General features: G+C 36.0%; 2 protein-coding genes across 2 annotated transcripts in view; one reads left to right on the top strand and one right to left on the bottom strand.

The window, feature by feature from the left end:
* Positions 1 to 12,902, bottom strand: part of UBAC2 (UBA domain containing 2) — a 151,795-nt gene that overhangs the window by 131,732 nt on the left and 7,161 nt on the right. The window contains exon 5 of the mRNA XM_015557491.1: positions 12,636 to 12,745. Within this exon, the coding sequence (XP_015412977.1) occupies positions 12,636 to 12,745 (110 nt within the window). The remainder of the gene's footprint in view (positions 1 to 12,635; positions 12,746 to 12,902) is intronic.
* On the top strand, positions 3,479 to 7,878 carry GPR18 (G protein-coupled receptor 18). Its single transcript, XM_006755034.2, has 2 exons — positions 3,479 to 3,722; positions 6,059 to 7,878. The coding sequence occupies exon 2, from the start codon at positions 6,089 to 6,091 to the stop codon at positions 7,082 to 7,084; it is 996 nt and encodes a 331-aa protein (XP_006755097.1). The 5' UTR covers positions 3,479 to 3,722; positions 6,059 to 6,088; the 3' UTR covers positions 7,085 to 7,878.

Raw genomic sequence — 12,902 nt, forward strand, 5'->3', positions numbered from 1 at the left:
CTGCTAGCCTGGGTGAGGGGCTGATGGCTGTTTGCAGGCTGGTCAAGCCCACCAGTGGGGACCCTCACCCCATGGGAGTGTGGCCAGTCTCCCAGACACTCCTTGAGCAAAGTCTACAGCAGCTGGAAGCAGGTATCTGGGGTTTATTTGTCTTCTGTAATTGAAACTTTGTAGCCTTCAGCGGAACTCAGGGCCAGCAGGGCAGGCAGGAAGCTTGGCTTCCTCCATCGCCATGGCAACACAAGCCTCCTGCTTGCTCCAGCTCCGTGGCCGCCACCATCTTTGTGATGGAGTGATGGTTAATTTGCATATTACTCTTTTATAAGATAGGCTATGTAATATATATTACTCTCCTTTAACTGTGAGACCAGAGTCCTCAGGAGGTGGCCATGTACATCACAATAACCAGAGAGCTCTACTCAGTCACCTGTCCTGTCCCAGAAACTCTGGATTACTAGTCAGTCAGTGAAACATCACTGCAAATTGTTGGCCTGGGGTCCCATAGGATTTCAGTGAGTCCTGGGCTGACTGCACTGCCATGCAGAAGCCTTCTCCTAAGATCCTCTAAGTGAGAGAATCTTTAATATCTTTAGGGAACTCTACTTTCATTGATGATTTAGATCTATTTTAACTTAAATTATCTATCACTTTGCTTATCTGGGTTCATCTTGTTTGCTAATTGCCAAGGAGAAATACAAGTCAGGAAGTCAAGTGGACAGGAGGTTCATACTAACTGGGCTGTAAGATTATAGCTGTAAGTTGCTGTGGAGAGAGAAATACGTTAAAAACGGGAAATACAATTTTATCTGTGGCATACACAAATCTCTAACATAGGAGCATGTTTTCTAATGGGGATTTACTGTGTAAATCTATTAACAATATCCTTTCTAAGAAATATAAAATAGCCTTAACTAATTTAAATTTTTATATTCACTCAAACTGGGCTCAAGTACTAAAATGAAAATCCCTTAGGGCTTTTAACATCTAAACCAAAATTCAAAATAGAGCTAAAACAGGTTATTTCATAGAATGAAGGAAAGGGAACTCTGTAGCCTCCCATAATATGAAAGATCCCTCTTTTGCAAGGTGAAAATTTTCTCTTTCACTAGATTCCAAATAAGTGAGGAAATTAAAGCTTCATGAATGATCCCTAAATGAGTTAAGTTCTTCCATTTGAATAAAAATTAATGAGGTTCAAGTATTAAAGAAGCAAAATAGACACTACAAAAGTTTCATTCTTGATCCACTGTTTACTTGCTGCCAGTTTGGGGACGATCTTTTTCACTGTAATTCTTTTCCAACAAAATAATTATTGTGAAGAGCTGGGAACACAGAGAATAAATGCTACAGGGGCATGAAGAGAAGGAGAGAAAGGTCCCGGCCCCTGTTCCCCTTGCCTAAGTCTCTAAATCTGATTTGTGATTGGCAGGTCCCTCATATAACTAGTCAAAGTGTCCCTGATGCTGACACCTGGCTCAGTAATTTGTCCATGACTCTCTCCACCTTCCATTTCCTCACCTACTTTTCCAGTCACACATTCAAGCAATATTTATTAAAAATCGATAATACACATACATATATATTAATGCCAGCCCTCAAGGACCTCAATTTACTACAGGATAAAAGGCAAGTAAACATGCAATAATAATACAAACACACTCCACTACAGGGATAAGTACCAAGTGCTAAGGAACCTTACAGGTGTGAATAAGCAACCCAGCTTCAAAGGTCAGAGAAAACTTCCTAGAAAAGGCATCATTGAAACTAAAACTTTAAGGATCAGTAGCAGTTGGCCAAGCCAAGAGGTGGAAGGGAATGAGTGGTAAGGAATGTCACCAGTTGGAAGAGCATGTGAAAGGTCAAGAAGAGCACACGCAGAAGGTCCCAAATGGCTACAATGGAAAGGAAGTGGGAAATGAGTAGCAGCCGAGCCATCTCAAGCTGTGCTGTGGGGACTTCCTATCTGGCCCCTTCCTTCCTTTCTCTGAGAGACTGGTAGGTCAGAGGAAAGAATCTCCCTGTGGATGACAAAGGACTCAAGTCTTAACGCAATATGCCATCAATGTATCTCTTGATTTTAGCAGCACAGGGAATACTAATCAATACTTAATATCAGAAACCTTGTCAAAGGCTAAATGAAATTAAGGTAATGACAAGATTGGATTCTGTAGATAAAAGGTTCCCATCTCCTAACAAACTCACCTACACTGCATATGAAATATAACTCCATGCATAAAAAACTGATTAACGTAATTGGCAATGAACAGATCCGGTCTAGTGAATAATCAATGTAATCACCTCATAACGAGAACTTATTACAGCAAAGAGGGCAGAAAGGGGAGGAACTCAGCACCTGAAGAAGCTGGGCCTGTGGGTTGTTCTTCAGCAAGTCATGGCCTTCTCTGAGCTCAAATCTTCATCTGCACAAGAAATAGTTGCTTTGGTTGTTGCCTACACTTCTAAAATTCATTATTCTATCCTAATAGAAAGTAATCAGGAAAGGCATAGATTTAAATAAATTTTGTAAGTCAAAGATTTACTATAATTTTGTCTGAGGGGGAAAATAAAAACAAAAAGCATGGGCGTTCAAACTGTCTTAATAAAAATACAGTTCATTTTAGTTCATGTACTTTACAGAAGTAGACTAGTCAAGTATAACCAAATATAAAGTTAATTAAAATTTTAGGACAACCAAATGAAATGATTTCTTTTTTTAAGAAAAGAGAAACTAAAAACTTTAATATAACTAGGCAGGCAATGATTGGATGGCTCACTTCCCTCTCCGCTGGTTTCATTTCCCTGCTTAGGTTAAAATACTCCTAACATGTAAATTACTCCACTAAAGACTGCCATAGTCCCTTCTTAGCAGTTTGCAGGGATATTTATGCAAAAGGAACTGTTTTTAGACTTCTATGTGACAGAAAGGGGATATAAAGCACTGGGGACTTAAAAAAAATAAAGCATTTATGTATATGGAAAGCAGAAGTAAATAACTAAGTATCCCAATTTAACCATTTAAAAATGTTTTAACAGTAAAAAGTGGATATTCTATTATTTTAGGAACTTTGTGGTAAAGGATTAACTCTGTTTAGGAGTACCTAAATGCCAGATATTATGTTAAACTCTTGGGATTTTTCTGGTTTCAAATCCTCACAACCCTATCAAATGAGTATTATCTCTATTTTAACTGTATAGAAACTAAGTAAGAACAAAGGCTCAGAGTGGGTAGGTAACCAGACAAAGTCACACAGCTTAGAAAATAAAAAAGCTATACTATGAATCCATTCTACTCAACATCAAATCTCATACTCTTTCAATACATGATGCAGACTTGAAGCATCAAAGCAAAAAAGTGAAGATATTTTCCCCTTTTCGTATAACTCTCTTAAATGCATGGTATCATTTCAAGGGAAGTTTATGCTCAGCATAGCTTCACAAACAAATCATTTGTGAAAGAGAAAAACCACATCCAGTCAAAGCTAAAAAAGCCTTATTTCAGAGAGTACTTCCTGAAAGAGAAAAAGCAGCAACGAGTAACAACTCCTACACCAAGAATTATATTTGAGACATTTTAAAGCAACAGAAGAGCCTAAAACAAAGAAACATACCATTTTTTAAGTATATCAATTCCAGAAAGAGAAGCAACTCAAGGATCCTTCTTTTATAGACCTGAATATACTGAAAAATGTTCCTCTCTAATACAGCTTTTTGATGGACAGGAGGTAAGTTGCATTTAATTAACTTCATCGTAGATTATCTGAAGTAATGCTGTACGTACTGAATTTCAAAATCATTGTTACATTTTAATGATAGATTACTGAAACCGTGCTGGTGAAGAACCTTGAAATGAGTTATGCTGTCATCTTTCTGAATTATTAATATGATTTTTCATTTATTTTCAATTTTTACATTAACAGTAAATGTAATTTTGTTCAACTTAAGGAAGATGTTGAAATGATAAATCCCAAGTATATTTAAGAGTCATCACTTGGTTTCAATTACAATATTTCACAATGTGTACTTTAAAGGCTTTTAAGAAAAGAAAGACCATAGATAATCATGGAATTGAAAGCTTTTTAAATGTTGACTTAAAAGCCAACTGCTTTTCAATATTTATCCAAAAGTATAGCTGCATGTGCAGAGCACAATCTATACTGGCAATGCCTTTAAAACACATGCATCATGCTTAATTTTTCAACCTTAAGCAAATGAATACAAGTGTTAGTGACATACAAGCAGTTTGAGCCCATTGGAGAGGGCGTTACTCAAAAAATGGTTTTGTAAGTACAGAATGTATATGACAAAATTTGGGGATGAGGATGGGTGAAGTATTAAAAGAGAAAAAAGGATACTAAATTTCATTTACATTATAATTGCTACTATTTAAAAAATCACTGAAGATTTAGTTTTTCTATGTAGTACTCATCTCATCTGATAGAAATTAATATTCTAGTCACATCAATATTTGGATATTTTAATTAATACAGGTGTTTAAACATATAGAAATATATCCCAAAATCATATTTCACCTAAATATTTGGCAAACTAGCTGCAATCAGGAAGAAAGGGAGGGAGGGGGAAAGGCAGGGAGGGAGGGAAGAGAGCGGGGAAGGACAAAACAAACTCATATCAGCAAATGTTCAAATTATTTTTAAATTATCAACAGCCCATGATGCCACCGACCACACTGCTAACCCCCACAACAGGGCTGACTTAGAGACAGCCCACTCTGCAAAGTGACATTTTTGAAGGAAACTCTTCTTACACCTCTGTATTTCAAGGGGATGCCACAAGGTTCCATTTCTTTGTAGCGACTCTATTTTTAAAATCCCTGGTGTTAGCATTGCATCATGGGTGATCGAAGTTTCACATTGTGGGGGATCTGTGATATATACAATCACTAAACTCCTTTCCATTAGAAATGAACTTTTTTTTTGGTGATGGGAATTAGTTTTTGCATACACATAAAGTTATTGAGTGATGTCTTATTAATAACCACTTGTGTTTAATATTCCCTTTTAAAATTTAATTTGACAAATAATACTTACACTTCTGTATCTCTGTAGAGTGAGGACATGAAAGTAACTATACCAACAATATCTCATTCTCAAGGTGTTGCTTTCTGTGCACCACTACAGCAGTGAGATCTACTTCAAAGACGCTTGTAAACACCATCTGGAAGGCTCAGTGTTAGACACACCCAACTATGCATTAGAAACTAGCTCATCTATTGTTCTAAGAGTAAAGTTCTTAATCTGTACACCATGGCACAACACACTGCTGTCTCAAGACCTATGAAATTTATAGAGAACCTAATATTATGAAGAAGTATTTACCACTTAAAAAAACAAAACACGGTTTAATGGCCAACTAAACAAGTCTTCATTGACAAACTAGAGAGTAGTTTCTAAGGGTCACCTCATCAAGGGTTCCTTCCTTCACTCATCCATCAATTCAGTAAATGTTTACTTTTTTAATAGCTACAACTTACTCAATAGGCTATGAGGATATACCAGTAAAAAGGGAAAGTTTCTGATCTCAAATGAGAATTACTGTGAATATTCAGTAGTTAACTAGTTATATGGTTCCTTTATTAGTTTTCTAACACATATTTTATAGATTAAAATTGTATTGAATGAGTTAAAATTTATTATTTGATATTATTAATCTGGATTACAAAATATTTAATCTAGATTATTAAAAAGTGGCAAAGTAAATTGTAAGATTCAACATTCAGAATGGCCTTTTCCCAATTAGTCCTAATCAAGGAATGATTATTATAGGAGAAATAGCTACCCAATTTTAGGGGGAAAAATCATAAAGTTTATTCCTCAGTGAGAAGAGAGATGAGCAGGGCATACCACTTTCATCGGTTAGTACAAATTGTTATTAATACCTAGGAAATGTATTTATTAATAAATATTAAGACACATATATTGACTCTACGATATAAAGTACTCCCAAAATTAGAATCCACTGCATGCTAAGTATGAGAATGCTAACATTTATTTTTCAGCCAACGGTTTTATTCCTCCTAATATTCGCAACTGTTTTACAGTTTCCAAGTGTCACGCCCACCAACTATAAGATGACCACCTCTCACAATCAAGCTCAACCTGGCTCTTCTAATAGCTCATATCCAGATGAATACAAAATTGCAGCCCTTGTCTTCTACAGCTGTATCTTCATAATTGGAGTATTTGTTAATGTCACTGCCTTATGGGTTTTCAGTTGTTCCACCAAGAAAAGAACCACTGTAACCATCTATATGATGAATGTGGCACTGTTGGACCTAATATTTATAATGAGTTTACCTTTTCGAATGTTTTATTATGCAAAAGGTGAATGGCCATTTGGTGAACACTTCTGCAAGATTCTCGGGGCACTCACAATGTTTTATCCGAGTATTGCCCTATGGCTTCTTGCTTTTATTAGTGCTGACAGATACATGGCCATTGTGCAGCCGAAATATGCCAAAGAACTTAAAAAAACATTCAAAGCCGTGCTAGCATGTGTGGGAGTCTGGATAATGACCCTGATAACCACCATCCCACTCCTCCTGCTCTATGAAGACCCTGATAAAGCCTCCAGCCCTGCCACCTGCCTCAAGATTTCTGACATCGTCCACTTAAAAGCTATTAACATATTGAACTTCACTCGACTTATATTTTTTTTCTTGATTCCTCTGTTCATCATGATTGGGTGCTACTTGGTCATTATTCATAGTCTCCTCCATGGTAGGACATCGAAGCTCAAACCAAAAGTCAAGGAGAAGTCTATTAGGATCATCATCACACTCCTGGTGCAGGTGATCATCTGCTTCATGCCTTTCCACATCTGTTTTGCTTTTCTAATGTTGGAAGGGGATGAGAACAGTTACAATCCCTGGGGAGCCTTTACCACCTTCCTGATGAACCTCAGTACCTGTCTGGATGTGATTCTCTACTACATTGTTTCAAAACAATTTCAGGCTCGAGTCATCAGTGTCATGCTATACCGCAATTACCTTCGGAGCGTGCGCAGGAAAAGCTTCCGATCAACTAGTTTGCGGTCACTAAGCAACATAAATAGTGACATGTTATGAGTAGTAAGTTTTTGTCTTCAACCTCCTTAAATTCACTTTACTAATTACCCTAGAGTCAGTGGACATTTTGTATATTATCAAGTCCCTTCTTTCCTGAAAAAAAAAATAAACCTAAAAACTCGATTTTGTGTGATCGTATCGTGGCAACATAATTAGATATTCTAAAGTATACTAATACATTAATTATTTTTATTTTTAAAACTTATATAGAACATTTTCATTAAGTACTAGGAGAAAACATCCAATATGTGTTTCATATTCAAGCCTTATCTAAATATACTAGTATAGTTGACTTAGCTTTTTGGATTTAATTCTATGTGCAAGTGAATGATGATGTCAAGGCAGTAGGCAAAGAAAATCCAGCTACTGTTCAAAATAATTTGATGAAAGTGTTTTCCATCTAGATATAGCTCCCTTTGGTTTAATTTATACTCAGGATTGGTGGTCCAAACACAACATTTTTTTGTTTGAAGTTAAACTTCCAGGATCTTACAAAAACAACTATGTTCATCTCATCACTGTTATTTGCTGCAGAGCAAAATTAGTGGGAGCAAGCATTTGAGTGAGCCTGTGGAGACCATGGCCATCAGCCCTCCTATACTCTGAATTCATTTTCTTTTGGAAACAGGCTAACATCATCCAATAAACACTTATTGAGAGCCTACCAAGCACCAGACTCTACTTACGACCAGTGGGGGAAACCTAACCCAAGACCCTATTTCTGACCAATAATCCAAGTTTTTTCCTGTGACGTGTTTCTGCCATATGGTAAAATATCTTTCTCCAATATAAAGAGTTGCTCTTCCTATGTGATTAAACATCACATTACAAAAGAGATTGATTTTTTTTTTCCAGGTCATATGTCACAGTATAAAAAGCACTAGTCAAGGACCTTGCCATTTAATTTTCCCTAATAAAGTAACAAACAAAGTAACTTCTCCATTTAAAAAGAAATGGAAATCCTATGTAATAAAAGGGTAATATGCAAATCGACCGAACAATGGAATGACCGGTCACTATGATGTGCACTGACCACTAGGGGGCAGACGCGCAACGCAGAAGCTGCCCCTTGGTGGTCAGTGTGCCCCCACAGGGGGAGCGCCACTCAGCCAGAAGTCCAGAAGCTGGGCTCCCAGCTGGAGAGTGCAGCGGCGGTGGCGGGAGCCTCTCCCACCTCCACGGCAGCACTAAGGATATCCGACTGCCAGCTTAGGCCCACTCCCCTAAGCCATCAGTCAGCTGGACATCCCCAGAGAGCTCCCGTACTGCGAGAGGGCGCAGGCCCAAATCTCGTGCACCGGCCTCTATTGAACTATACAATCTGTAAAGCCTATATTCTAAATATGTACCCAAATGAGTTAATTATAACTTCCTCTCTGTTAAATCACTTTTATTATTCTTAACATAATCATCTCCCAATAGGACTTAAAATCAAATCAATGCTTTGGTTATCACTTGATTTCTATAATTAACATGGATAAATTAATATTTTTAAAAAATAAACACAAAGGAGCCTAAAACAGCATTTTAGTACAAGAAGATCCCTTAAATCAGTGGTTCTCAACCTGTGGGTCGCGACACCTTTGGCCAGGGGTCCTCAAACTACGGCCCGCGGGCCACATGCAAATACAAATATTGTATTTGTTCCCGTTTTGTTGTTTTACTTCAAAATAAGATATGTGCAGTGTGCATAGGAACTTGTTCATAGTTTTTTTTTTAAACTATAGTCCAGCCCTCCAACAGTCTGAGGGACAGTGAACTGGTCCCCTATTTAAAAAGTTTGAGGACCCCTGCCTTTGGCGGTCAAACGACCCTTTCACAGGGGTCACCTAAGACCATACTGAATATCAGATATTTACTTTACAATTCATAACAGTAGCAACATTACAGTTATGAAGTAGCAACGAAAATAATTTTATGGTTAGGTCACAAGATGAGGAACTGTATTTAATGGGCCAGAAGGTTGAGAACCACTGCCTTAGATGATCTGTTATTTTAAATGTAAAGAAACTAAGGTCCTAAGAGGATTATAAAGCAAATTCAGTTCTCTTTTCATGTTAATCACCAGTTTTTTTTTAAAAAATAATAAAAAGGAAACAAGCTTATGGGATATAAAAATTCTCATAGCTACATAAGCTAAAGGAGTCAAGATCATATTGAGATGTAGTTTCTCAACAAAGAGAAAACTACTTGAAGTTTTTAGTTTGAATAGTCATGTAAGCAAGATACTTTAATAAATATCTTTAAACAAATAAATACTTCTAAAACAATGGAAATAATTCCTGTTTATGTAGAGTTATGGTACACAAATACAGTCATAAATGCTCTTAAACTACATGGATTAATCTGCTCTTATGTAATTTATTAAATGGCAAGTTCTCTATAATAGCTTTTCTTAATTTGAGAGCACAAAACACAACAAAAGGCTTTGTTACCACAAAGACAACGAAGTGAAAATGTATGTCATGGTTCTCACAATTATAAATAATCTAAACCAATTAATTAAAAATAATTTTACTCAGCATTGTAATTAGATACATTTAAACAGGATATATAAAAAGCCAAAATTCCACTTCTCTGGAGGGATTTGATTCTGGGAAACAATGTAACATTCACATGTAAATACTAACAATTAAAAAATAATAGTTATATAAGGACAAGTGTTCGATAGGCATGGGTTACTGGAAGTTCCTAATATATATATAGCTTTTGTAATGTACCTATCTTTAATGTCAAAACCTTAACGGCTACTTTTTCTGAATATGACTCTAAAAAGATCAGGAAAGTCATATGGACTGGAAATAGAGTGTTGGGAAACAAAACCACAGACATTAACTGTAGTTGAAGTCATGGCAGTGGACAAGACAGCCCAGAGGAAGCACTTGAAATAAACTTGAGAAAGGAGCGTAGACAGTAAACAAGGTCAAAAAGGACCAGGAGAGCGTAGTATGCTAGGACTCAAGGGGGCGGTTATTTTATTAAATAATGAGAGGTCAAAAGTATTTAATATGCTATTGAAAGGTCAAAGACAACTGAAAATAAGTCACTGGCTTTAGAAATTAGTTGGATACTGGTGAAATTTATTAGAGAAATTTTAAAAGTGGTAAGGTTAAAAAAAGGGGAGAGAGAGAGAATTAAATCCGAAGTCAAGAATTATAGAGAGGGCAGATAAATTTGACATTGATGGCCAAAAAAAAAAGGTAACAAGATATTATGTGAAAAACCCTGCAAATTATAAGGCATGTTGACCAAAAAAAGAGAGAAGTTTCCTTTCCTGAGTTTGTGAAGCCTTGCTCTCATCAAATAAAAGATATATTTACAAAATGCAAAGTTTATTTATTTTTAAAAAATATGTTCTTATTGATTGTTAGAGAAAGAGGAGGCAGAGGAATAGGGAGACAGAAACATCATCCATCAGATGCCTCCTGCACACCCCCTACTGGGGATCAACCCCGCAACCCAGGCATGTGCCCTGACTGTGACGCAAACAACTGGCCTCTTGGTTTCTGGGTAAACACTCAATTGCTGAGCCACACCAGCCAGAGTCACTTTATTGAATTAAAGATTTATGTTCCAAGAAGTCTGAGAAAGCTTCAAGATTCTAAAATGCCATACTCTCATGTTTCATGATTTGAAAAGGAAAAAGAAATACATTCATCATTCAGGGGAATGGATGAATTAACATTTATAGTAATTTCTTTCAAAGGGGATCCTGTAACTTTTGAATTTACTCAAATTTGCAACTTTTGCTATGAACCAAGATTTAAATATTCCTGCTTTAAGAATAAATAAAAATATTCCCAACTTCAAAACTGAATAAATCCTCCTGATAAGAACCAGTTAACAGGATTTCGTAAAGAAATAAATGTCATTCATACAAAAAATAACTGTCATTCAACTGTGTGCAATAGAAAAAAAGGTCATCAAAGAAGGGGACAATCTTATCTCATTTTAAACACGAGTTAAAAGCTATATTACTATCCATGCCCAAAGTTCATTCTGAGACAAACTCACATGATACGTATATACTGTTCTATATAACTCAGTAGGCCTTATAGATAACTAAAAATAACTGGCCTGGATGAGAAATGTTTGAGAAAAACCTATGATTCAGTAATGTTGCTGCTTTCCTAAATCAATATGAAATCATTCCTGATAACTACACTTTTTTCCACAATAGCAGAATAGTCAACTCAAACTTCTCAGTCTCATTACAATTATAATCTGTGGACCTCAACAAAAACTGCATGATAATTATGACACAAGATTTTGTCTCCAATTATTATTCAGAATCATACATTATTAACAATATTCATGCCCACTATAAGTAAACCTCATAAAGGACAGCCACAGTGTAAATTAACAATGTAAGTGTGAAAGCTATTAGATTATTAACTGCATTTTTAAAATAGAGATCCAAAGTGAACTTGAGTCAAAATACATACAATCATCTAATAGTTCTCAAAAACACAAATTCAAAATTAAAATAAGGCTGAAGTTAGTACACACAGAACTTTAAATATCTGGTATCTTAATTTCAAAGTATCTCTCAAATGCAGTCTCCAATATATAATTCAGAGATGCTTTAAGGTCATTTATAAGTGCTAACAACTCTGCTCCTAGATACTAAATCCTATATAATAAAAGCTCAGTGACTAAATGGCGGAACGACCAGAACGATCGCTTGACCAGTTGCTATGACGCACACTGACCACAATGGGAGCGCCACTCAGCTGATCAGGATGAGCGGCTCCTCCTGCTGCAGCCCCTTGGCTGACCAGGATGAGTGGCGCTCCCACAGCAAAAGCAGCTGCTCAGCTGATGGATGAGCAGCTGCTCTCACAGCGGGATCAGCCACTCAGAGGGCAGGTCCACAGCTGCTCAGCTGACTGGGATGAGTGGCGCTCCCACAATGGGCCAATCCCCGCTGGCCATGCCCCCAACCAGTGCATGAATCCCGTGCACCAGGCCTTTAGTATTTCATAAACTAATACATGATTTTTTGTTTTGTTGTTAAAAGATCAATACCATATGAAAGCATATACACTCTGAGTTAGATTGACTATTGCAAATTGGCTAAAAATAACTTATATACTGACTTTGTTTTATCTTTGGTGGAAGTATTAAACAATATCAATTTTTAAAAACATTCTTCAGAAGCTTAACTTAAGATAAATTAATTTTTGCCTAATCTAATCTAATTAATTAAACTTTGTATTTTTGTGTTTAATTAGTTCACAAAACTACATAGACAAAATTTCACTATAAAATAAACACATAAAACTAATTCTATCTTCAGAATTAGAACAGGAAATTCATTAAAAATTCCCTAAAACATGGGACTTCAAAGCTGAAAAAGAGCGAATGTAAAATAAATTTTGTTTCAAGAACATAATGAGAATATAAGTATACACTGGATTTTTTAATACATAAAATCAATTCTACTGTCTCTAAGAGTTTAAAATATGCTTTTAATGACTTTCATGTACAATACTACTTTAAATCAGATGAATCATGTTACAAAATAAGCTAGTCTTTGAGAGTTACTTACAATCCAGAAGGCAAATTCCTGGATGCAGTGATACCAAAGGAATACCACATAGCTTCAACGAGGATGAAGTCAACCAAGGCTGACAAAACCCAGGAACCCAGCAAAAAGGACTAAAAATAAAACAAAGCATTATATAGAGGAGTCTTCTAAAAATAAATTAACATTTACTTAATTAGAACCAGTTCAAATATATAACATATATATATATATATACACACACATATATATAGTCTTTTCTAATAAAAACAAACTTAAATATATATATAT

Source organism: Myotis davidii, unplaced genomic scaffold (genome assembly GCF_000327345.1).
Source record: "Myotis davidii unplaced genomic scaffold, ASM32734v1 scaffold133, whole genome shotgun sequence".
Taxonomy (NCBI): Eukaryota; Metazoa; Chordata; class Mammalia; order Chiroptera; family Vespertilionidae; genus Myotis; species Myotis davidii.